The sequence below is a fragment of the Poecilia mexicana genome, unplaced genomic scaffold (genome assembly GCF_051168715.1).
Source record: "Poecilia mexicana isolate PSO_F unplaced genomic scaffold, ASM5116871v1 scaffold_12, whole genome shotgun sequence".
Taxonomy (NCBI): Eukaryota; Metazoa; Chordata; class Actinopteri; order Cyprinodontiformes; family Poeciliidae; genus Poecilia; species Poecilia mexicana.
This window is the reverse complement of record NW_028263381.1, coordinates 20313994-20340364: the sequence shown is the minus strand read 5'-3', so window position 1 is coordinate 20340364 and position 26371 is coordinate 20313994. Positions and strand designations below refer to the sequence as shown.

General features: G+C 39.0%; 1 protein-coding gene across 1 annotated transcript in view; it reads left to right on the top strand.

Moving 5' to 3' along the window:
• The window catches only part of lrrtm4l1 (leucine rich repeat transmembrane neuronal 4 like 1), a 118666-nt gene extending 92621 nt beyond the window's left edge, over positions 1-26045 (top strand). The window contains exon 4 of the mRNA XM_088011355.1: positions 25323-26045. Coding sequence (XP_087867481.1) covers positions 25323-25388 — 66 coding nt within the window. The 3' untranslated portion in view covers positions 25389-26045. The remainder of the gene's footprint in view (positions 1-25322) is intronic.
• Positions 26046-26371: the final 326 nt, after the last annotated feature.

The window sequence follows — 26371 nt, the reverse complement described above, 5'->3', positions numbered from 1 at the left end:
TAGCTCTTTTTTTTTGCCCCAGGCACACCGCCTTGTCTCCCACACTGAAATACAGTCATACATAGTCAACCCGAACCTCGGTGAGTTGCGTATTATTAGCTGCATCTGGAGCCGACTTTGGCCCTGCAGCTAAGACAAACAGGGATCCTCTGTGTTACCAGATAACACGACCAAAACACGGAGAAAAGATTCTATGACACTCTTAAAACCATATGTGTGTGTGTGTGTGTGTGTGTGTGTGCGTGCGTGCGTATCTTTGACAGAGAAGGGAAAAACATCTCAGTGGCACCTTATATAAAAGATCCACCCCCTCTTTTGCCCTAAATTGAATTTTCTAATCTGCTACTTGCCCCCCTTTTCCTGCGTTGCTCCCCTTGCTGCGGGCGTTGGCAGCCGATGTTCTTCATCCTCAGATAACAGTGGCATCTACCCACCCACCTTTAGTTGTTCGTCCTGGAAAAACACAGAAATGCTTCATTCTGCTACAGTTTTAATAACTTCAAAGCTCATGTACATTCATGTAGCGGATGCGGCAACAAATTAGTCACTTTGTCATGACATTACAATTAAACTGAGCAGCAAACCTGCCAGCTGTAGGCAGGATGTTTAGGTTATTACAGTAAACACATGGCACAGAATGGAAAAGACTCGTTTATAATGATCTGACATGGGAAACATTTTATTCTAAGCTTCATGAGTGCTTTAATGAAGAGCAGCAACTTCACAGCTTTAGTTTATCACATGTACAGCAAACAGTGTTAGATTTGGTATCTTATTACATAAAAAATATGTTTTACATATTTAAGAGTCTGGTTTAGTTTGACAGATAATCTGTGAATAGATCAGTTTCCTCCACTTCCTCCCTGAGCTACTATTAGCATCTGAAGAAATTCACAAGTCAAAAACAATCAATCAGAGCCCAAAGGAGGGTCTTAGCGCTGCCAATCAACATTGTGTACAAGCTGCTAAATGTGCTGACGAGGGGGAAACAACTTACTGTTCCAGGAAAACCATTTATCTACTGTTACAAGTGATTGACAGCGCTAAGACCCGCCTCCTTTCTCTGATTGGTTGTTTCTAGTTGCCACTGGGAGAAGGCAGAGGAAGTTTTTTATTTTAATTTTTTTACAGACTGTCTCATACCATACTGTTACATCATAGTGACGGCTTCAACAAATCTGTAAAAAACATATTTTTATAAGTTCCATACTTCAGCTTTAAAGTGAGGTTTGCTGTTTATAAGCTGATCTTTAGCTTCCACTATTTTCTGAGCTGATTTAAGCTGTATTTTACTTTAAAGATGCAGTATATTTGTGTTGTATTTAACGACGGAGCGGTTGGTAGCAGGTCCTGGGTTCGGATCGCAGCCTGGGGTCTTTCTGCGTGGAGGATGTGCTCTTCCTCCCACAGCATGAAAACCTGACTGATGGGGTCATTGGGTTCTCAAAAACTGCCCTTAGATATGAATGTGTGTGTGTGTGTGCGTGTGTGTGTGTGTGTGTGTGTGTGTGTGTGTGTGTGTGTGTGTGTGTGTTTCCATGTGGTGACCTGATGACCTGTGTTGGATCTTATCTCATTTCCAGTCCAAAATAAAATAAAACATTCAGTCAAAAGTTAGCTTAAAAATACTCAAATGCATTGTTTCTTTTTGCTAATCCAAACATATTAGTTATTTTGAAGGCAGCCATGTTTAGTTATATTACCCATTAATTATATCATATTGGAAAGCAATGTTTCCTAGTTGGATGGAATATCGTTAATCCTTCATGAGTTAGTTTGTTGCATCATTCAAGTCTTTTTTTGTGCTGAGAGTCAAACTCATTTTCATTTTGGGCCTCATCAAAAGTCTGAATGCTGTTAGAGGGCCGGTTGTTCCAGAATGTATTGATAAAACTCATTAAGTTACCAAATATCAATAAATATCTGTTTCAACATTTAATAAGTTGCTTCTTAAAGTTAAATATTGAATATTTCTCACACTGATCAGCCCATTCAGGATTTTTTTTTGGTCGGTTTTGATAAAAATGTTCAGTAGAAACAGAAACAGTTTGGAGATCTGCTGATTTTGTGGATTTGTGAAAAACTAAAGGGACTTATTGATGTAATTTGGAGCCCAGAGGACCCTCTGCAATTCCCAGTTTGGTATTTTTGGATTTGTCAAGGATTCTTCTGTGAAACGCACATGAAGCTTAAAATTTGTGGAAAACTCACCTGATTGCAGATTTATTTTTGTAAAATATTTAAATGAAAATGCAGATCCAGTGCTAACTGAGACGCTATTAGCTGGTGTTTCCAAAGCTGCCAATTCAGGAACAACATTCACTTTCCTCTGTTAAACCCCAAAGACTGTAGATCGTAGCTTCTGCGCTAAAGCTAAGCCAGTTTCCACTGCGTGTGTTCCTGCATATTATGTTACATTTGTTGTTTGAACTATTAAAATAAGCAGCTATAAGCCCTTGTCCACATTTGCTGTATCTCTCAGATGGCTCAGCAGTCGGTGGGTCTTCTCATGGCTTTCTTCGGGACAGATTTGTGGAGTGGACGTCTAATAGTCTGCAGTCAGCTGCCTAACAGACAGGCCACTCAAAGCGCACCAACTTTACTTTACAGTGTCACCTTAGTAAGAGTGATGGATGGTGCTCTTCTATTTTCAACATCATGCATTTTCCATCCATCCATCCATTATCTGAACGCGTTTATCCTTGCAGGGTCGCGAGGGGAGCCGGTGTCTATCTCCAGCGTTTATTGGGCAAAAGGCGGACAGCATGTCAGACCATTGAATGCATTTTATCGAGACTTAAAAATGTTTCAGGACAGAAGAGCATGTCAGCCGTATCAGTCTGCGCTTCATAGTGCTGGCTTGTGTTTTATTCTAGAGTTTAGGAGATTAGGTTTTAATCTTGATTTTGGATCGTTTGATTACCAGAATTGTACATATTTTTCAGCGGTTATGTTTAGGGTTGAAGAAAAGATGAAACCAAAACAAGCAGCCAATGTTCAAGCTGACAGATATAATCACTCACTTGTTCCCAAAGGTCATTAGTGTTTTAATGACTACGGGAAAAAACAACTACTTGGGAAAAACCACTCAGGTAGTGATGCTAAACATGTAGCCCAATGCTTGTAAATTACTAAAACCATTTCAAAAGAAATGCAAAACATTTTAAAAACCCAGATAGGGACATTTCACAACTTTATAATGATGATTTATGAGGTAAAATCAGGATAACTATCAAATGGAAATATTAAAGACGACATTTCAGATGAGTTTCAGTGTCTTTGAGTTTAAAAAGCTCAGATTTAGACGGTAAAACAACAGAAAAGGCGTCGTGCCTCAGTGGAAATTGTACTTGAACGCAAGCGAGACCTGCTTGCGTTATTGAAAGGGTTGTGACTCACGGTTTCAGTCAAAAAGCACTATTATTAAATCTCTTTCATCCAGAGTCCTTAGGCCTCCTTATGGCCCCCAACCGAATGAACCTTGAATCTGTGCAGGGAAACAGATAAATATTTTAAAGGCTTCATTTATCTGTCCGAAGACGTTCCTCCATCACTGTGCCTGACATTTGGTCTCGGCTTTTTGTGGTTTTGTTTTGTGTCCGACTTTCTCCAAACATGGCTGTGTGCCGTTCTGCACCCTGACGAGACTTTAACGGATGTTTCTGGAGTATTGTGGTTTATTCACAGACTAAGTTTTCCTGGAGGAACTTCAAGGCTTTTCAATGCCTTCGTTTCTCCCTCTTTCATGAACAAGATGACTCTGGGCTGGACGTCGACCCTGATTCTAGTTTTTATGGCTCCAGACCAAACAAAAGCTTCCACCCCCATTTTAATTGATTCTCCTCAAGATTCACTTGATCACGATCCAATGAAGCTAACAGAGCCACATTATCTCCACAAAGCTAATACCAAATCCAGGGCAAAATATAAAAATGCAAACAAACCATTTATTCTGACTTTGAGAAATTCATCAGTTTGACTTTGTAGGAAAAAGTGTTTTTTTTTTTCCTGACTTAACTGAATAGCATCTTGTAATGTGGGCGTTGTTTCAATAGCAAGGTTAAAGTTAGGAGACAAACAGGTTTTCTAGATGAATCATGATGCTAAGCATACTGCTTAATTAGCTAAAAAGTGGCTAAAGAACAATTAAGTTAAAGTTTTGAAGTGACCATTCCAAAGCCCTGATCCAAGTCCCACAGACTGCCACCTGCTGCTGTACGCACTGTGCATACCTTCCTTTAAGTTAAAAAGCTATTGGACTTTTTATTATCTAACCCTTTCTACATAAAAAAGGTACTTCCTGTGTGTAGCCCACAGCCATGTGAGTGTGTGAAGGTGAAGACTTGCATGTCCTAAAACTAAATCTTATTGCTCAGTTTATTTGGCAGCTTGGTGCTCTTTCTGATTAAGTGAAGCTGGCTCAAAACGAATAAGTGGAGTTTGAATCCTTCTGTAGTTCTAAGACGGGTTGAGTAAACCCCACTAGAGCTTTTTATAGTGTGTGCAGTGCTGGTGGGCTCGCCAGATCAACAGCTTTATTTTTCTCTCTGGTTTCATGGGCTGAAGAGCTGAGGAGTAAGAAGAAACTAAGAATAATATTTCCGGTTGGCTGACTGTGACATCTGCTGCACTCTTCCTGAGCGTTGCACTAAGACTGCGGGTTTAACGGTTAAATCTTGTCGAAACATTTGCAAACATTGTTGCTTCACTTCCTCCGTTAGTCTCACACAACTAATGAACCTGGGAATCTCCATCCTATGCTTTCCTGTCTTTATTATTTAGTGTAATTTGTGAAAAAGAGATTTGGTTGTGCTCTTGTGGGTCAGGTGCAGGAGCCCCTAACACCAGTCCTGTCAGGAGGAACAGGCTAAACTCTCTGAGAAACTGCAAGGATTATAAATGCTTGACCTTTTTTAAAATACAGCTTAGAAGACAATTATGATGATTTGTCTTGTTTAAAAATAACCCGGTGTAGGAGGTCAGAGTTCAAATCTCCGACATTGTATTGCTTACATTCAGCTTTCTGTTGCATGTCACATCCCAAACATCATTTACCAACAGCTGCATATGACACTGTCACTAGCAGACACAGCAGTGGCATCAGTTGCACAAACGCTCCCTCTGGCAACTGTCAGCAACCAGTCATGAGGAGTAAAAAAAAATAAGAACAATGTTTCCTGCAGCTCTTTGGAAGTTATTTAATATCAGATCGTATTATGTCAAACAGTCCCAACTAATAAGAAGCAAATTGCCTCAAACTGTGGTAAAAGGCTAAAAATTTGTATTCATGAGTCTTGTGGGCTTTATTGGCATCCGAAGACACTGAACATCGACAGCATGGCAACTGAACGGGTCTGTTAATTTATCTGTCAAAGAATTAATTGCAAAACTAAAATTTTGCACGACTAAATTCCTAAAATGAAAAAGGAGCAAACTAAAGGAGCAAACTAAAGAGTTAAAATCCAAACAAATCTGCAAATTACACTTTGAAAAATCAGTGATGCACAAAATATACATCTCTGCATGCATCCATCAAATCCTGCAGAGGAATATTTAAATAACTTGAATTGAATATTAAGAATATATTCTGATGTCAGATAAAATCAGGACGCATTTTCTGAGATGTGGATTATGTTGGCGTATAGAAATAGTAAGAAAAGGAACAGGACACTTCGGGACTAACAGATCCTACAGCTGCACCTTTCCTTTGTTGGATATGTGTGACATACTTTGCAGAAATGTTCAGAACCATTGAACATTTTCACATTTTATCACATTACAATCACGAAACTCAAAGTATTTTATCAGAATTTTATGTGATGAACTGTATAGAAAAGGAAAATGAAACTTATTTTTCAGAAATAAGTATCTTAAAAGTGTAACATGCATCATGAAAACAACTTTTTGTTGAAACTTTAGCTACAGCTCTTTGTCATATCTTACAGATTTCCAGTTTTTTCAGAGTAGAGAGCAACTTTACAGGTTTTCTTCCAGGATTTGACTGAACTTTTTGCATCATTTTTAAGTGTAAATACCATATTTACTGTAAAGAGAGTTTTATTTTCAGAACTTCCTGTTGTTTACTTGCTTGATTAGCTAATCTGAGGATCAAATTAAAATAATTTGGAGCTAAATTTGAACAGGGATTGATGTACATGAAAGTCACGCATCATATTCTCAGTCATATTCTCCCTGTGCTGTTTGTGTATGTGGTGATAATAAACCAAAATGTGTTTGCTTCTTTTTAATCTCTGGCCTGTTTGGTGTAATCACAGCTGCTAAAGTTTAATCAGGGTTGCAGGCCGTCGGATACCTTTAAATGAGCAAACTCACACCTAGAAATGGTGTTTATAAACTGGAAATGAGGTGAAGCTGTTATTCACAGCCTCAAATTAATATGCATGTTTCAAGGAGGAAACCGGACTGATTAAGGATTCGGCTAAATGCTGCAACAGCTGCGTTGATCACTTCTTTTTCTCAAAGTATTCGATGGAACGTATCTGCATTTTTAAAGTTGGATGCTCTTCTTTGAGACCTCAATGGCCAGATTTAGTGTTATCTACTATTTCTCCTAGGAAAGATGCAACTTGAGTACATTCGGTTAGAGTTGTTGGGTAAAAATAACATTCCAAGTCTCCCACCGAGCTCTGGAAGTGTGGCAAGATCGACAGGAAGTGTGAAGAAGTCCTATTTTTCCTCCAACATCGAATGAATTAGACAAAGTAACTGAAAAATAAAAAGCTAACCCAACAACTAAACAAGTTGGGACAACACCTGCTCTCTGCTCCATCAGGAATCATGTTGCTACTGCACGTAGCAACAACATCGCAGTTTATAAAAACCAACAGAAAAGAGCAAAAAGCCTCTAAAAATTTAATTTTTCATAGTAGATTTTTAGTCGCTGAGAAAATGACAATCCTTCACTGCAAAAACACAGAATTTGACCAAGCCTCATTTCTAGTGCAAATACTTAAAATAAGACAAAACTAACTTACAAGTATCTTTTCAGCAAGAAATAGAAGCTCGTTTTAAGTAAACAAGACAATTTCCCCATGTTATACGTGGAACTGGCACTTTTTCATCAAGTTTAAGGAATTATTTACTTTAAACAAGCTTCTATATCTTACTGAAAGGTTACTTCTAATTTAGTTTAGTTTAAATTCATGGTACTAAGATATTTTCATTAGAAACTAGACAAAAATACTTGGTAAGGTTTTGTGTTTTTGCAGACCATCCCCCTATAGCTGAAGGCAACTCAGCTTCTGTTGGTTCATGTTTTATTTGAGAGTTCAGGAAAAGTTTTAATCTTAAGTTTGATTCACTCGACTACCAGAACTAAAATCATTTTTTGGTGGTTATGTTGAGGGTTGCAGAAAAGTTGAAGCCAAGACATGGAGACAATGTCAGCAGTCAGTTCATTAGAAAGCTAACAGACATTTAGAGTCGCCATTTAAATTAACGTTTGTGTTTTTATGACTAAAACCATTCAGGTTTTAATGCTAAACCTTTAGTCCAATGCTTGTAAATTATTAAAAGTATTTCAAAAGAATAAGTTTGATTAGCTGCGAAACCCAGATAGGGATATTTTACAGCTTATATTTAAAATTTATGAGATAAAATCAGACTGTCAAATAGAAATATCAAAAACGACATTCCAGATGAGTTTCAGTGTCTTTGAGTTTAAAAAGCTCAGATTTAGACGGTAAAAGAACAGAAAAGGTTTTGTGCTGCGGTGGAAATGATACTTGAAAGCAACACATTGGGATGTTTTTATTTTTACTAAACACTCTTCAAGACGTTCCTCGACCCAAATGACTCACAGGACGGATGGGTTGGTCAGTAACTTATCCGTTTGGACTTTAAAGGCCAGAAACTCCCAAACCATGATCAGAACCAAAGCGGCGTCTTGGATGAAACTTGAAACGTCTTCAGGAATCACCAGCAGAAGATCAGTTGCCCTTCACAGCAGAATTTGGTAAAACATGTCATTTTGTAAGTAATGGCACACCTCGCCATTCAAAGCTGCAACATTATTATTCTGGAATGTTCTGTCAAGATCCTCTGACTGAATGAACAAACATGATGAGCGCCCGGCCCGGGATCACCTTATCTGTCAAACATGGAGGCGCTCCCATTATGGCACGACATGCATGGCTTGTAATGGAAGTGGCACGCTGGCATTTGTTGAAAACGTCAGTGCTGAGGGCAGCAACAAAACGAAGGCAGAGGTGTGTGCTGAGCTTCAGTCAGCTGTGTCTAACAACATTTCACCCGTCAGTAAGACGGAACGCCTCCTGGGCGCCCAGAGGGGCTTTTCAGACCGGATGGGGGTGCGACTTAAATGACCCAGTGTTTCAATGGGACTGAGCTGAGATTCATTTGCCTAAATCGTGATTAAAGGTAGAGGCGCCACCACACGCCACCTCACAAGATGGAAGAGCGTTACGTGGGAAGGGAGCTTTTTTTAAAACGTGTAAATAAGTCTGCGATTTGATGCCAGGAAGCACATTCACGAAAAACGGAGCTGGTAAGAGGAAGATAAATGAGAAATACAAGTACAATCATTTTTTTTTTAAATGTAGACTTAAAAAGAAGCTTGAAATTAAGATTCAACTACATTAGATTTACTCATATTTTGTCCCATGATATCTGATAACCTGTTCTGTAATTCTACAAGATGCCGATTTTAGCCGGTTCCAGTTTTACAGATTTTATTGATTACAGCCACAGCAAACGGCTGAAGTCGCTGAATTCTTGAAATCCCACCTAAAAAACACTTATATGTGTCTATTTCATTTGTTCAAACACCAAATATGCCTCAATATCCATTAATAGACACTCTGGAAACCGTCTTAGCTCTATAGAAAACGTCTACAGTCTTCCTAATCTCCACTTTCTAGCGACAAAATAAAATAAATGTCGCTCTTGGATTGGCTGCTTTCCAAATCCCAACCACTAGCATGTCAAGTAGCTTCCAGTTTTTAAATTACTTTGAATATCTTAGATTTCATCTACAAAAAATTATGCATTTTTTGTAGTACTTTCTGTACTTTCTGTGTCTCTCTCCCTGTATCGCTCAACAGTCTGTACTCATTACTCTGCTAACGTATCTACAAGATAGGATGGGAGGCACTCTCTTTTTGTTGAGCACATTTATATATGTTATAAGAATCAAACGTGCACTATAGATATTTATCACTGCCCTGGAAACATAACTTGTTTCTGCAAGATGTCCTCAACTTGCAGTTGAAGACATCTGCAAGTCCTCAACTGTCCACTGTACAACTCAAAAATCTTTTTTCTACTTTTTTGACAATCTTTGCATAAATTCTTCATTTGTACTCGAGCTTTAACGTCCTGAGTGATTTCTGGAGATGTTGCATGTATTCAGTTGAGAGCACAAATCTCTGCTGTTGGTTTTCTCAAGTTCTTAACTGATTTTCCTCCAACTACTTCGGTTTTAGTTTCAAAAGACGGCAGGACGTTTCTCAAAAATCTAAGAGCTGCTTTGTGTCCTTCTTACTGCATCATATTTACTCATAATGTAGCTGTTTGCTCTGGCCAGATGCCTCCAGTCATAGTGGCATAAGTGACTAAAACACTCTATAACCCACAGAAGAAAGACATTATGGATGAAGAATTGACTGTTTAAAAGGCTTCAGCTAATTTGGCTTATATTTTACTTTTAATACAATAAGACTGCACTAATATATGTCTTTACAGAATGTAATTATTCATCCAAGGAGGTTTTTATTATGACCATTACATTGCCAAATGGAACATTTTAATTTAAATCTTTCCTTCCAGCTGTTGCCAACCCCTTCATTGCCCCAAGTGTTTATAGCACCTCCATCACACTTCATCATTTTACAGTGCATTGTATTCTTTAACAGCGAGACTGAATTGTATTTCAGTAGGTCAGCGAGTGCAGGGTTTGATTTCTTGTAAAGATCTAATGAGCCAGAGTCGACCTCCCCAAAAACGACAGTTCCAGCTCCCCACATTAGAAACAGGAGCGAGCGTACGCTCAGAGGACCGCACCGTTTTGCTCAATATTACATAAAATCACTAATAACATGTTTGGTTCCTCTGTGGGACTTTGGTAATGAGTTATTCATGCCCACAGAACACTGATTAATTGAACGGTCTCCGGCCGCAGAATTACAGCCCATGAACTCTAATTCAGGGTGACTTTCTCCTCCCTTGACAACTTATTATTTAATTCCATGATTATTTTCCATGCAGAAAGTCATTGCATTGCATCAGTGGCATTGGTTTAGTTGAAAGAGTAAGAGGAAAATCTAAAAAATGTGAAAATAAAAACACAGGTGACACGGTTCTAATGGCTGGTGTAGAGCTTCTTTCAAGGGGCGCAGAAAGTCATTTGTAGACTTTGAATATTTGTTATTAAAAAGTGCAGAAGCAGAAGAATCTAAATGTCTGCAGGGAACTTGCAGGCAGAACCCCCGGGTTGATCCGCTTTCCACAGGGTTCACAGAAACTGAGAAACAGAAACGTCTGATCCGAACCCAGGCACAGCTTTTATACCACATACTTTTACAGTTTTACACATTAAAACTGTGCAATATGGCATTAATTTCATATCATGGTATGGTTTGTAGAAACCTTACAATAGAAACGAAAAACAAATTACATACTGAGTAGAATGTATCTCGGTAGATGTTATTTGTTCGTAATGTTAAACTGTTTTTGTGATTACCAATCATAGGCAGTAGCATGATTTCAATAATGGTTAAATCAAACTTAAATAAATTAAAAATATATCTGTATATAGAAATCAATAATTAATGTAGTGGATGTCTGCGTCAAATCCTGCCTTGTCTTCCCAGTGTTTTGACTGGAACCTGTAGTCAGTAGTGTTGCTGGTATTCAAGCAGATGATTTGCAAATTTCATTTTTCTGCTCCTGGTTTGAGTGTTCAACTCTCTATGGTCTGAAGCAACAGCGTCATTTAAACTCCACGTTCTTTCTGCCTTATGCACAGGACACACTGAGCCCATGTGCGCTTGTACGAGGTGAGGTTTTCTTTTTGTAGCTTCAGGAAGACAGTCAGGCCGTCACCCAGCTCTGACCGTGACATCTGCTGCGCTCCTCCTGAGCCTCGCGCTGAGACCACAGGAAGTTAAACCCAAACCAGATCCAGATCATTTACATTTGCACCTGCCTTTTTAACGAGCTCTTCCTTTGCCCTCTCATCCGTGCTGCTTCCCGCTTCCTCTGTTTCGATATCAGCTGATTATATCAACAAGCATTACTGCGGTTAGCCGACAGATCATTATCTTAGGCCAAATTTCTATCGTTTCTACCGTTTATATCATGCAGTCCTACTGTAAAGTGTTGTAAAAATAGATCTATTCTTGAAAATATTCAGGTTTTGGTTTTAGTAATTTTCTGTACATAGGGAGCACATTTCAAAACTATTATATAACATGTTCTACTATGGCAGGTTATATATGCGGGTACGATAAAAAGGTAAGGTAATTTTATTTGTATAGCACATTTTCAGCAGCAAAGCAATACAAAGTGATATAAAATATCATGAAGATACAACAAATTACTGTAAAAAAACAAACGGTAACGGTAAGATGTTGGATTATTTAAAATTATTCTGTAACTTTGTGTGTTCTGGGAAAAGTTGACCAATAATTTTGCTGCGAATAAACCCACAGGTCCCAACGCTGAACAACTTTCGGTTCAGACATTGATAGATACTTTACAGATAGAAAGAAATCCTGCAACAGACGCTCCGACCAAAAGAGACCCGATCTCAACATTATGCAGTCTGTCTGACACCACATGAAGTGGCAGAAGCAGCAGAGACAGCTGCAGTTCTCTAAAGGGCTGAGCCAAATTCACTGAAATGTTTGAAACTACTTCTGTGCACTGTACTTTGAAGACTCTTGAAAAACTGAATGCACACGAGAAATGGGGCAAGAGATGACGACACTGAACTCTGACTTCAGTTGTAGTCTGCCCAACGGCAAAACACCTGGCACTGGTTCTGAATGCATCATCACATTAAAGCCGCTTTAGTTTACGGGAAAGAAATGTGCTTTTTCGGAGATATTCAGGAGCCTAATGAGCATATTTTGCTCAAAGAGCAAAATCAATTTTTAACAACAGCGATCTGATGAGGTTTATAATTATAGAACATATTCTCAGCGTTATACGTTTTTGTGTTTAAATCAGGGCGATAGTTTGGCACCAATTCCTGTTTGCCGGGCTGAACCGGTGCGTTAATCACTCTGCTTCACACTCCTTGTTTGACAGATTTAGAATGATTACAAGAAAAACCACTGTAAGAGGAAAGTAACTCATCATTTTCTTAAAAGACGAGCAAACCATTAACGCCTAATCTACACATTTATAAGTAAAGCTCTAAATGTTGGCAGAGCTGGACTTTCTTCTCCTAATTGGAGGTTTTCATTTATTCAGCACAGTTGGCATATATCGTGCATGTGGAAGATTATATAATTAGGATCAGTTTGGGACGGCTCCTTTCTTTCAAACAGGTGTATCGAATATATTTAATGCACTTTATGGTGACTAACAGTTAAAATCTCTATGCTTAACCGTTTGGATGGCTCATTTGGATCATTTTTCTTGTGGTTCTTCATCAGCAAATCCTGTTTATATGTATGATGGGTCTTTGTTTTTGTTTCTTGCTAATGATTTGCCTCAGTTGTTGCTAAGCTTAAACGGTTACCTATTTGGGTTGGCAAGAATGAACAATTAGTGCAGATCTTGAAGCTACCAGATTCTCAGCCAGCGTACTGTTTACAACGATCTTTGTAAGCTAATTGAGCCAAAAAATAAAAATCTCTAAATGTTGATGTTATATCCAGAAACAGAAATAACGAGTGGATGATTAAATGTTGCATTATAGTTTAATTTTTGTAAGAGTTTCATATTTGAAGTTGTTCTTATGGGACATACACTCACTGGCCACTTTATTAGATACAGCTGTTCAGCAGATTGCAGTAGCAATCCAGTTCGTTTAATCATTTAGAGGCCGTGGTAACGACTCAAACCAAGCATCTAAATGGCTGCTGAATGTTTCAGAAACTGGCATTTTCACACAGAGGATGGTCAGGAAAAGGGAAAACATCCACTGAGCCCAACAACAGAGGTAACAATGTTATGTCTGAAAGAATATAGAATAAAATGCACTAAATGTCACTTCTGTCGCCAGAAAACAGAAAACTTGGACTACAATGCTCATCGACTCTCCAAAATTGGATAATAACAGATGGTGTTTGGTCCAGTGGGTCTTGATTTCGGCTCTAACGTTCAGAAACTTAAATCAATGGATCCATTCTGTATCAGTGGTTCAGACTGGAGTTGGTGGTGTTTGTGGGATTTTTCCATACAAAATATATAAAATATTCTAAATAAAATGCAGCTTGAGAAGATGAGATACCTTGTTGTATTTGCTAAGCAGCCAATCCAGGAGCACCATTTATTTTCCTCTCCACTGATTGGCTGCACCTGGAAGAGCGGAAATAAAGACGATGACGGACGCTAGCTGCTGTGGTAGCACTAAGACAGTTTCCACTGTGTGGACTGGTGCATATTAAGCTATATTTGGTCTGAAAAGTTAAAATTGGCAAGTGTTTTCAGGAATTAATGGATCATGGATGCTCTTAAAGGGCCGGTTGTGCCAAATATATTGATAAACCTGTTGAAATATCAATGAATTCTTACAATTAAATGATATTATTGAACATCTTTTCAGTTCCTCCAGGATTTTGTGATGCTTCTTGTGTTTTTTTTGCAATAAAAATCAAAGTGCTTGTGGTACTAATTTGGAAATCTTTAACATATTTGCACTTATTTATGACGGTAAATGTCACTTTTTATTACTCACTGAACATGGACTATAATCTGACATCAGTCAAGGCTGAGGCAGCTGTTTAGTACAAGTAAGAAAGGTTTTAACAATTTCTGAAAAAAATCTGCAATAAACTCCCAGTTGATTATTGGCACCAAAAAGTGGAGGATTTCTTGATTTTTTTTTGTTAATTTCCACCATAATTCTTAAGAAACTGGAGGGACTGATTGATATAATTTGGCAGTAAACAGATAAAAACTGCATTGATTTGATAATATCAAATGATAAAAAGCCTCGATTTTGACGTGTGCAGCAGATGCCAAAATCTACAGCACAAGGCTATGCTGGGTTTTATTTCCCTTCGGCACTTTAGTAGCAGTTAAACATTGTTTAAATGCAGCATCCCGCTGTTGCTGAGAATGTCACAGAAAATCTTGTGAAAGCCTTGATTTTAATTAGGTTTAACTCAGTTAGGTTACTGATCTAATCTAAACAAATCTAGCATGGATCTGCAGCTCATTTAAAATCCTGCTGCTAGAAACAGAAGACCAGATTAAATCACTCCACCGGCTCTCTGTTTGTCAAAGAATGCAATTTAAAATGATACTTTTGGACCCCTCAGAGTCCTTTATGCTGGATTCCCCCAGAACCAGAGCTAGATAAAGTATAAGAGGTATTCTAAGCCCCCAGCAAACACTTTGTTTATGCATCAAGCTTAATTTATAGCAGGCAAGGTGATGTACACAGAGAGTGACTTAAGGGGAGGGATCTGCCGCTCCTAATGGTGCCATCCATCACCTACCTAAATCACAGCAATCATAAGTCATAACACTCAAGCACAGATAAAAATGCATGATCATGCACACCCATAAATAAACGTGCATGCTGAGACATCTCATCAGGGACGTGCTCGGTTTGCTCCCAGCCTTCATTCGCCGGTCCAGATTTCCTCGGGGAGATCTCGGTGCGCTACCTTTGGACCGCGCTGTTCACGTCTCGCTTAATGCATCGGCGCTGAAAATTGCTCTCTTTTTAACTTCAGAAGGCGAGAGAGCGTGGCGTACTCTCACTGGCCCACTTAGTTGTGGTTGAGTATATCCTCCCCTTGCTGCTGAAACACATTTAGTGTTACAAGAGAGATAGATGGGGAGGTGTAAAGGCCAAACCCACTTCAGGCCAAATCATTTGTTTCTTTTTTCACTCTGATGTGCAGTGATGAGCATAAAAACTCACATTACTCCACAGAAACCGTTGCAGTTATTAACCCCTCAGCGCTGTGGAGGCAAATCAAGGTGAATGTGACCAAATAGGATTCCACCGTATAAACTATTATTCTGCTTTTACACAGCTGGCATTTCATGTTTGAGTGTCTGTGAGAACTGGCAGTGAGTCCCTGTTTAGGAATGTCAGCCTGCTCTCCAGCCATTTTGGAGGGTTTTCAAACATGGTGGTGTTGGTGTGATGCTGCTCTTAATGCCTGAAATAAATTCACACAAAAGTTATTATTCGTCCTCAATTTGGTCGATATCGTTATTTCATTCTAGCAAATCATTTTAGGTAGTTCCTGCCAGTAAATGGTGGAAAAAGTGCTTCCAAAATGGCTCTTGGTTTGTGTTAAATATGCATCATTAGACATTAGGGGTAACATCTTGGTTTGAGGTGAGTTTGTAACAGTAATCTGAAGGCTATTAACTGGTAACTGGATGATCTCTTTGGGGATTTTCTCCTAGAGACCAGAACTTATGGCTCCATCAAAAGACTGAGGATGTTTTCATGCCTTATCGGTTCAATTCAGGATCAACATTGGTCCATTTTCAGCTTATCTTTCACTCTGGATTGTGCCAAATGATCCAAACTCGTTCAGAACCTTTTTCTCCCCTCACGTGTGGAGGTTCTGCACCAAAAACCTCTGAAGGAAAAGACACAAAAACCTCTTAAGAAGACATTGAGCTCAACTTCCTCCTTCACAAAATGTAAAAAAATGGAGTGGTTGTAAGATTTCTCTCTTGTTTTTGGCAAAATACCACAAGCCATTTCTCCCACTAGCATTAGACTCATGCCTTTGTTTTGGTTACCCAGAATACCCTGCGTTGCAGTCCACTTCCTGCTTGGCGTTCACATATGCGTTTGAATCGAACCAGAGTTCATTTCGGCTGAATTGAGGTTGAAAGGCGAACCAGATCTTGCTTTTTTTAATCGTCACCAGAGTTTGATTACGCAAACGGACTGGACTTTCTACGCAAACAGACTGGACTTTCTACGCAAATGGACTGGACTTTCTACGCAAACGGACTGGAGTCATCCAGGTTCCTGAACCACCAAAGCAGCAAACATCTTCCAAAACATTTCTGCTTCTTTCTCATCTGTCCACAGAATCTTTTTTTTTATATATAAAAGTCTTGGGAATCATGAAGATGTTTTTGGTGAGACTCTTCCTTTCTGGATGATGGCTCTCGTTATGTTTTCCCAATGCCAGAAAAGTCTTTGCGTCTCTTTCCAGCTGATAATTTTTTCTTCGTCTTTTTGACTCCATGTCAGTCGAGCTCCAGTCAAAATATTTCTTCTGACAGCAATAAGGGCTGGGCGTTGCTATGGAAACTGGATTAAATTATTTTTAAAAATGTGGTTAATTGATTATTTAACAATGACGGTAAATATTGTTACGTTGCCAGTTACTGAAATTTACATTATGTATTCACTCAAATTATTCTGGGGAAAATCTGTAAATGCAGAAAGAGTTTGGAAGGATTGTTATAAATGTTTCAAAGTGATTTTATATACTTACAGCTCTAGAAAAAATTAACAGACCACTTAAAATAATCAGTTTCTGATTTTACTTTTTATAGGTCAATGTTTGAGTAAAATGAACAAATTGTTCTTTTAATCTGTGAACTTCTGACAACATGCCTCTGAAATTCCAAGCATAAATTAAATTTTTATTTGCTGAAAATGAGAAAAGGTCAAAATAACAAAATGATTTAGTGCTTTCAGACCTCAAATAATGCAAAGAAAACAAATTCATATTCATTTAGAAACAACAATACAAATGATTTAACTCAGAAATCAATATGTGGTGGAATAATCATGCGGTTTTCAATGGGGTTCAGTGCAGAGCACTCTTAATTTTTTTCCCAGGGCTGCATGTAGATTGATAGAGCGCCTTTAAGGTTTAGCAATACAGTAACATCTTATTATTTTATTATTGATAACCCCCAAATTTCTAAATGCTTCCATTGCAAAGTTAGCATTTCAAATCGAAGTCATACAGTATAAAGCGTTGCTGGAGGCGAGATAGTGCCCATGCTGTCAAGATTATATATTCATGTATTCATGCTCTCAGCACAAATATTAATCTGGGTGCTATTATTTATGCATTTGAGAAAGAAATGGAAACGCCAAACAAGGAGGAGTATTCAGTGCATTGCATTTGATCATATCACCTTCCAGATGTTTGCGATGGTAACCACTTAAAGCCTCTGGTTTGATTTAAAATCAAGATATAATGGATGATGTGGGATTATTCAACAGGCTTTGACCTAGCTGCAGCTATCAGCATTTCACGTTTTTGTTCCTACAATCTAAAAACAAAAGAATCTAATTTCTCTAAATTAACATTTATTGAGGTTTTTTTTTAATGAGAAACAAGAAAAAATCCCTGTTTGAAGTCATAATAGGATTAAATGTGTGTTCTGAGAAAGAACTAGAGCTTAAGAGGAACTGTAAGTCGGTCTGTTTTGCAGGGATCAAGAGCTTAAGCAGGAATTAGTTTCCATGAAAAAAAGTTTCCATTTTTTAATTATTTCTCTCGTCTGTGAGCATAAATTAGCCTCCTCAGATAGCGTTTCATTTTTCTAATTCCTTGTCTGATATTTATGAAGATGAGAGCTGACGAAGATAAAAGAGGCTCAGATCAGACGTACACCTTGACGCTGTAATCATTTCAACACAACCACAGAACATGCTACGCTAATATCGTCAGATCAAAGGTGGGTTTTGCTTGTCTCATTAGCCAAAAATCTCACAAAGAATTGACATAATCAGTCCAGCTCTTGTTGTCTGCGTGGTTTCTTTTGGTCTGTGGGAAAAAAAAATCAACTTCACAGGGACGGGGCGGAGGAATGGAGCAAGGTGGAGGAACAGGCTTGAGATCTCTGAGAGTGGCAGGCGTGTGGCGCGTTTGTATTGGTTCCAGCTGTCTGGACAAAGAGGAGATTAATTACATCAACTTTGGGCTAATGCTAATTACTAACCTAATTAAAAGCACATTAAAGATGTTGGAGGGGGTGGAACAGAGCAGAGACAGGGACGTATAACCTGTTTGTGAAGAGACGGATAGTAATTGCTCTGTACTTTTTTCGTATGTCTGTGCAGCAGGAAGACGACACGAAGCAGCAGCTTTTATTTAGACGCATTTCAGGCGAATGAACAAATGAATTAAGCTTTTAATTGCAGTACAAATTCTCATTTGTTCTATTTTTCCACAATATCTGAATAAGATTACACGTGATTCATTTCATTAAAGGGAAACGTTATCCAATCTCGCGTAGCCCTATAGGAATGTGTAACCGCCTCCCTTGTTGAATCATGAATTAACTGTGATTAATCACATCTTCTTGGTTCAACTTCACTTGCTACGTCCAAGTTATGATTACTGCCAGACACGCAGAATAAAGAAATCACTGCAGGCGAGAAGAGGTGCCTCATTATGAGCCTCATTAAGAAGCAGCTCATAACTGTAGGCAGGTTCGCCCAGCGTCCCGCTGCCACACAGTAGCTATGGCTCTTCTCACGTGTTGGGAGTTTGTGGGACATTACTGACTCCTGGGAGGTTTGAATTAACCTTTGACATGGTTAAGGTTCAAACCTTAGTTGGTTGATTCAGAAGGCAACGTAGACCCAGGAGTGGGCAACCCAACACAATTATTCCACAAAAATAGGCATCGAAAGCACTGCTGGCCTCACTTCCCTTAGTTAAGAGGAGCATTTATGATTCAATTGTAAGAGAAAATGAGCAAAAAGAAGATCTATGGGAGAGTTTAAAGATCACTTCAAGCCAAATAAACAATAACAATGTCATGACGACTATATTCTTTAACCTGATAAGAAAAAAAACTACTTTGGACGTGCTAATATAAGTTACGCCATTATCTGTTGCTGTTATTAGATCCTGCACCTTTTAACACTCTGAGTGTTAAAACTACATACATTTAGCATTAGATGTCACAAATAAGATCAGCTACTCAGTAACTGTGTAATGTATCAAGTGTCAAGCATGGTGGTGGCAGCATCATGCTGAGTTTCACTGCCAAAAGCAACAATGCACCACAGAAAGTTGATGGATTAATGAAGGTGAACAATCTCACCATTCTTCAACTTTTTTAAAGAAAAAATATTTTTGATTTAACTGCACATTGCCAAATTAACTAATTAGATTTTTTAAAACTTTTCCATTACATGGTTGGCATAGCAACAGATCCTAACGGCGTTTTTACTACGTTTTTCCAGTATTAACTCCAGGATTTCAGGGCACTGTCTCTGTAATGAACTTTTGACCTCTGGAGATATACACTCTGTAACTCTATGAAATGATTATTATAATGAATGGATTCAGCAGTTTTATTTATCACCTAAGATGCTTGTACAATCTGCATGGAGAAGTACTTTCTTTAATCTACCTTCTTGCTAAACTTGTGGATATGTTTGCCAGTCGTTGCCCAGATTAATCTCAATGCTCAGGGAGGAAGGAAGGAGCCTCAACCATCTCCAGTTGGTGCAGAATATTGCAGCCAGGCTCATTACCAGGACCCAGTGCTGAACCCGTCACCTCTGCGCTCTCCTCCCTCTGCAGGCTTCTTGTTACGCCTGGCAGTGAATCTAAACCCCTGCACACATCCACAGCCTGTAATGGTCCTGCCTCTGCTGCCTCTCAGACCTCCTGACCGGGAACGGACCCGATCTGACCACCACAATGCTCTGCTAACTATCCCCAGGTCACAGTTTGCGACAGCAGGTTTTTGGAGCTGCTGTTCCATGAACTCAGGCTTCGTGATTATTCAGCTCCAATGCTGCATTTTTAAGGTTTTTGTTGTATATTCATTACGCCTTTGTTTTTGCTGTAGTAAACCTCATTGTGACCTAAACCACTCAGCGCTTCTTGTAAAACGCTTTATAACATCATTAAGAAGTTTTTGCAAGCAACTGAACAACTGTGTTTGGTGTTAAAGGACTAAAGCAGAGATAAAATGCTCTTTATTCACCCAAGATGTGAAGAAGTAGTTACTTTTGGGAAGACTGTAGTGCCTCACAAAAGTTTATGCCATTAACTTTTATTTTATTGGTAATTTTTCTGAGACATAAACGCATAATTGTAAAGAAAATGTCTGGAAAGACCTGCACTCCGTATTACATGGAGAAAATGTAGTGCAAACGGAGCGAATGAGAAGGTGGATGGTAATTGGAAAAGGAGCCGCCTTCTCGGAGTCGGGGAGTTTAAAGGGATCCACAGACTTCGTCCAAAATGCCGAAATCAACTTTTATTGACTAGTGATGACTTTTGCGTCATTTTGTCCGTAGAGAGTCATCCACCTGCCGAACTCGGCACCAGGCCCGGGTCGGACAGGCCACTGTCCAAGTGTTGTGTGATTGGTCAGAAGTTTGTTTATTTACTTTGAGTTTATTTGCATAGCATATTTGTCAAGTACTGTCATGATGTTTCAAAAGTTAGATGGTTTCTGCAGGTGCAAGAAACGAGTATCTAATGCACAATTCTTCACTAAATAACTACCATATTAATAAGACTGGTGAATGATTCTTGCACGTGCAGAAACCATGTGACTGCATGTCGACTGTTCAGATGACGAATGTAGGAGCCTTTAAGAACGTTGGGGTAATGTTCAGAAATAAGGGAATAAGTCCTCATCTACGGCCCAAAGCTCCGGGTAGTGACTGAAAGAACAAGATCCAGAGACCAAAGTGAGTTTCTGGGTTCTGGTTGGCTTTTGGACACCACCCACTGGGAGGAGACCCAGAGAAAGACCAGGACAGACATGGCTGACCTGGGAACGCCTGGGGATTCCCCCGGAGGATCCGGCCCAGGCGGCTGGAGGTCGCTGCCTCCTCGATTAAGTGAAAGATAACGGAGCCAAATGCAGGGAAATTTTGGAAAAAGAAAACCTGTTAGAGAACTTTAAACAGTGGTGGAGGTTCACCTTCCAGCGGGACAAGGAGCCTGGACTCACAGCCAGAGCCACAAAGGAATGGCTCAGATCAAATTAGTGCCTCGTGTTGGAACGGCCCAATCGAAGTCGCTAATTAAATTGAGAGTCTGTTGCAAGAGCAGAAAATTGCTTTTCATAGACATTTTCTATTCATCCTGACTGACCTCAAGCTATTTCGCAAAGATCTGTATTCTATAGAAGTCCAGAGCTGTTAAAAACAAACCCTGGAAGAGTGGGAGCTCTTATTGTAGCGAAAGTGAGTCGCTGCTCTCAGCACCATTCAGATTTTGAATAATTAGGTGACTTTTAAGGACAATGGACTGGCTGACTGGATTATTTAGAGGCATCAAAGCAAGAAAGGCGTTGAATATAAATGCACACAATCGTTTATTATATGGAAAATATTTTTTAAAATTATATTTTTCTTGCACCACTGACACAAGGAGTTGCAGGATAAAGAAAGAAACAAACGTTTCAGCAATCAGGTGTAGAACTTTAATAAATCTTGTCCAAAACATTACCTAATGGGAAGATTTCATTTTTATGACATCTGCCTTTACAGATTTGTGCTCTTTAGCTCTTGTCTGTTTTTGTGCATCGGCTCAGAGCACAACCCGAAACTTTGCTGTGATTTGCTCTCACACAAATTGTCTTCTGTATGACAATTTGTGCCGCAGAGTTTTCCTCGCTCACTTCTTACCTGAGAGGGAGATAAAGGGTTGATTGAAGACTCCTCAGCCCATTTGATAACGCCTAAATCAAAGATCTGCTCAGGGCGCGTTCGCCTGAGCTGCACGGCGAAGAGATGTGCTTCAACACCGACGACAATCTCGGCTCCAGCAGCAAAAAGCTGAGCCAGGGACAGTTTGGAGCACATTTGAAAAGCTTTTGAGACTGCTTAAGTTGAGCGTTTGTGTTGCTAAATCAATAAGGACTTGTTGCCGTGTCACAGTGCGGTTAAAAACACTCAGAAAGTGAGCCGAGTGCCGCTCTGTCTGTTTTGGAGTGCAGAACAGTTTGAGGCTCGTAAGCTCTTGAATGAGGGGAAAATGTCAAAATGTTGCACTAATTTGCAGCAACATTTTAACAAGCGTGACTCGTCCTGTGGGGAAATCCCTGACATTTAGATGTGCCGGGGTTGCTCACCCGTCAAGATGCATAATTGACTCTTTCTCCTGAATTTATGATGTTCTGGAGGAAAATTAGTTCCTGAAATCAATCCATTGTATGCTGCTTATCGAGATGATGCTGCACATAAATTACCTGCTCTGTCTGCTTATCGATTCACTTGGAAAGTTCCTTTGTTTTTTAATTGTTAAATCTTTTGTGTATCGTTGGCACTTCTGTCATTTGCCAACTCTTAAGATGTCAGGGTCAGGGGTTTGCTTTTCACAAAAATGAAGAGTTTATATGTTTTCCGGCACAAAACTGATGCTATTGTTTTTCTTTGTAACAAAGACGTGAACAACACATGACAGCTATCCTTTTCTTAAAAAGCTGTTTGTTTTATGTCAGATGTAATGAGAAACATAAAGTTTCACGTTCGTCTTCACCGTTTACAGGTAAAAGTTGACATAAAATTGATCTTTTCAAAGGAAAAATCGTGATTTCACAAGAAAGGCAGGTGTATTTTCTTTTTACTTATCTTTGTTTTATAATAAAATTTATTTGAAAATCTGATACATTATGCGATGCTTATGTTTTACACTTTTTTGTACTTCCATTCGTGTTTCTATTGCTTCTAAAAACAGCCAAAGCGCTTAAGGAAAACCCCAACCAAACCAGCTAGTTTTTGGCGTTGAGTTCATGATTTTTGGTGTCCGGAAAAATGACCCGTTGCAAAAACTTCCTAAGTGTAGCATCACATATCAGCAGGCTCCGCCCCTCACCAAGTAACTCCAGGAAAACCCAAATTGAGCTCCGGTTTTACCGCTGTACAATGGCTGCTGGAAAAAACAATTTGTTGTGCAGGAGGCTCCACTTCTGCTTTGCAAAGACGCACAGTTGCATAATTGTGCATCCGTTTGCAGCTGGGTCCAGCAGCAGCTTATTTAGATTTAAAGTGACAAGGTCGAAATAGGCAGAACAGAGTAGATTAAAGTCTCATTATCTTTTAGTATAAAAGATGTTTTGCATCAACAGCCCATCTGTTGAAGGAAGACTTTCTCACGGCTCTCTGCAGCATTTAAGCCATCCAGATCTAGTTATTCTGTTCATTGCCCTGCTGCCTGACAGTGTGAAGATTCGATCTGTCGTCGCCTTCAGAGCCCGATTGTTGTCTTACCAGCTACTTGCTGATCGTCTTTTTGCCCATTGCCCCCTGCGCCGGTCCACTGTTTCATTCCTGACATATTCTGAGGTCACATTTTGACCTTTGGTCCTCCCTTTGGGGGAGGAATGGGAGAAAATTGATTTTGCAGACAGGCATGCTTTGTGTAGGCAATGAGTTGAGGTCAGGATTATCTGCAGCTGACTGACTGATTTTGCCACAAAACCCAAACTCTCTCCAAATTGTAGCAGATCAAATAATTATTCCCCAAGTGTGTTTCATTATATCTGTTGCTTTTAGCTGCTATTTTTTTTTCCAAAACATTCAATAGGTCTGGCCCGGTGACAATACACGTCTCGTTATAAAACTGTTATGGCTGAAAAATTAATTGAGAGAGTAGAGAAGAGCAACATGATTAAAATGAGAGAGAAAAGGTCAGAGCAGGCAGCATGAATGTGGGATTGTTAAGAGTGAGTGAGGGAACGTTGACAGATGCTCTTATTTTTAAAGCTTTGTCAGTAAAAACAGAAAGTACTTTCTCTCAGTGACACTTTCACTTTTTATGCCTCTTGCACTTTTCATGCATTTTCACGCTGCAGTTTTAATGGATTTTATGTGGTTTTTATGTGACAGACAACAGAAAACGGATGGAAGTGGAAGGAAAATGACACCAATACATATTCAGACCACTTTAATCAAAAAACCTAAGTTTGTTTAAAACAAAAATAAACTAGAGGAATTAGCTAAGATAGAATCATCTGTTCAAACAAAATATCAGAAAATAATGTCCAATAATAATTATATTTTGTAAGGAAATTTACATTTTATCACGGAAACGAACATATCGTACGTCTAAATTATTTAGTGTATCTTAAAGTCAGAAATGTTCTACCGTATATTTTTATGTTGCCATCTAAACTCCAAATTTCACAAATCCTCACACAGAATCAACAGATCCCCACATTTTATTCTGGTTTTTAGTGCAAAATCTTTCTCAAAATTGACCAAAATCAGCTTTACTTGACGTCAAGTCTGTGACAGACAGAGATTAATAAAAAGTCACATTTAACATCACACATTAGCGCAAATATTGTAAAAATACTTTACAAATATTCCTAAATTAGTGCCACAAAATCTGTGACTTTGAAAAAAAAAAAAAAACACTTATTGAATGCTGAAACAAACAGCTAGTTAATTCTATTTTAACACTTTAATTGGTTTTGTTAATACATTCTGGCCCAACCGGCCCTTTAAGAACATTCAGATTTTCAATATGGCAAAAAAAATGAAATGAAATTCTAGTTTGCAAACTCTACATCTTGTTTGCTGCAGCCATACGAAGCATCAACATCTGACAAAGTTACGCTCTGCATTGCCGGGCTGCAGCTGCCTTAATTAGCTTTTTCTCACTTTAAATTTGTTGATGTTTTTTCTGCAACATTTCAAAGATTTTGCTCAAAATTTGCATGACAATTGGGTGGAAACATTGCTTTTGACTCATTAGCACCAAAAGTTTAATCAAACTACAGTTGGAGGTTTTGAGGAAGTGATAAACAATAAAGCAACATTTTTTTCATTTTCACTTTGGAAACCTGTAAAGTCATGAATAGATTTCCAACTTCTTGATTATGACGTTGTGTTTTGTGCTGGTCTAACCAGTAAATCCTGCAGGCGGTGCGCTTGGAGATGCTGGGTTTTACTGAAGCAGTGGCGTTTCAGACTCCAGCTGTTCTAAACAGACTCGGCGTCGTGTAATTGAAATTTAATCTACAGATTTCTCTTACATCCTGCCTGTGTGTCGAACCACATGGGAGTTTATCAACCACTTAATTGCTTATCCTTATTTGCGTTGCTGGCGCTGTCACAGGCCGGCTGTGTTGCGATCAAATCACCTGGAACTAAAATTAATTTCTCGTCGTAACCACCAGCTGTGTGGCGCTAACGGCGTCCTGCTCTTTCTTTCTTTCCTTCCTGTTCTCTGCAGAACGAGTACACGTGTCCACGCCCCCTACCTGGTGCCTGGCTGGGAGATGTGCCTACAATCCATTAACTCTCAGAGAAAGGACTGTTTGAGATGATGCAACAAACGAAAGCCCGGCCCGCCAGGATTCCTCTCTCATCGCTCAGATCAGAGGAGACGCTTCAATTGTCCTCCATGCAAACGGATTCCAGGCAACAATCGATCCAGTAGGAAAGGAGGAGATGACGTGGCGGCTTCTCTCTTTTTTCTTAAGGTTTTATAACATTTTTTTAAATTATTATTATTATGATTTGGTCTTTTGGCATTTCTCATGATGCTCACTTCACGAACACACGCACCGATGGTTGAGGATTCCTGTTGTGCGAACTAATGAGAGCCGAGGGATGGATACAATAAAGATGGCCGCCCACTGCAGGGACCCTGATGGCTTATTGTCTCCACAAGGACAACATGGCGTCGTACAAAAAGGACACGCTGTTCCTACAACACAGGGGTGTGTAATTTAAAATGGGTTTCCATGTTTTCAACTCCTGTGAAGCATCATTATGTAATCTTTCAGTACATTTTTTTAAAAAAGAAAGAAAAACTAATCATGAGCTGCGACGGTTCCTCAGAAAGTACCAGAAGAGGAATCCGCTTTGGTTGTTTTGAAGCATTTTGTTTTGTTCGGAGAGTTTTCTAAATTCTTTCCAAATAAAATGAAATTTCAAGAATAACTTTTAATAAGAGAGACAAAAAAAAAACAACAAAAAAAAAAACAAACAGAAATGAGGACAGATGCTCCAATCAAGGACAAATTGTGATTTTGTTAATGTTGTGTTTTTCTTTTCTTTATTTTTATTTTTTAAGAAAAAAAAATGTGTGTGTTTGAGCAACAGATACCAAAGAGCCAAATGAATCCTCCTTTACTTTTGGCTCACCTTAACATACCGGCGCATCTCAGAGCATTTCTGCATCACACAGAAAGTTAATTTACTTCAGTGAAACTGGAGCATTAGCTTCAGAAAGTTTTTATTTCTGTTCGTTGTGATGATTACAGCTTTCACCAAATC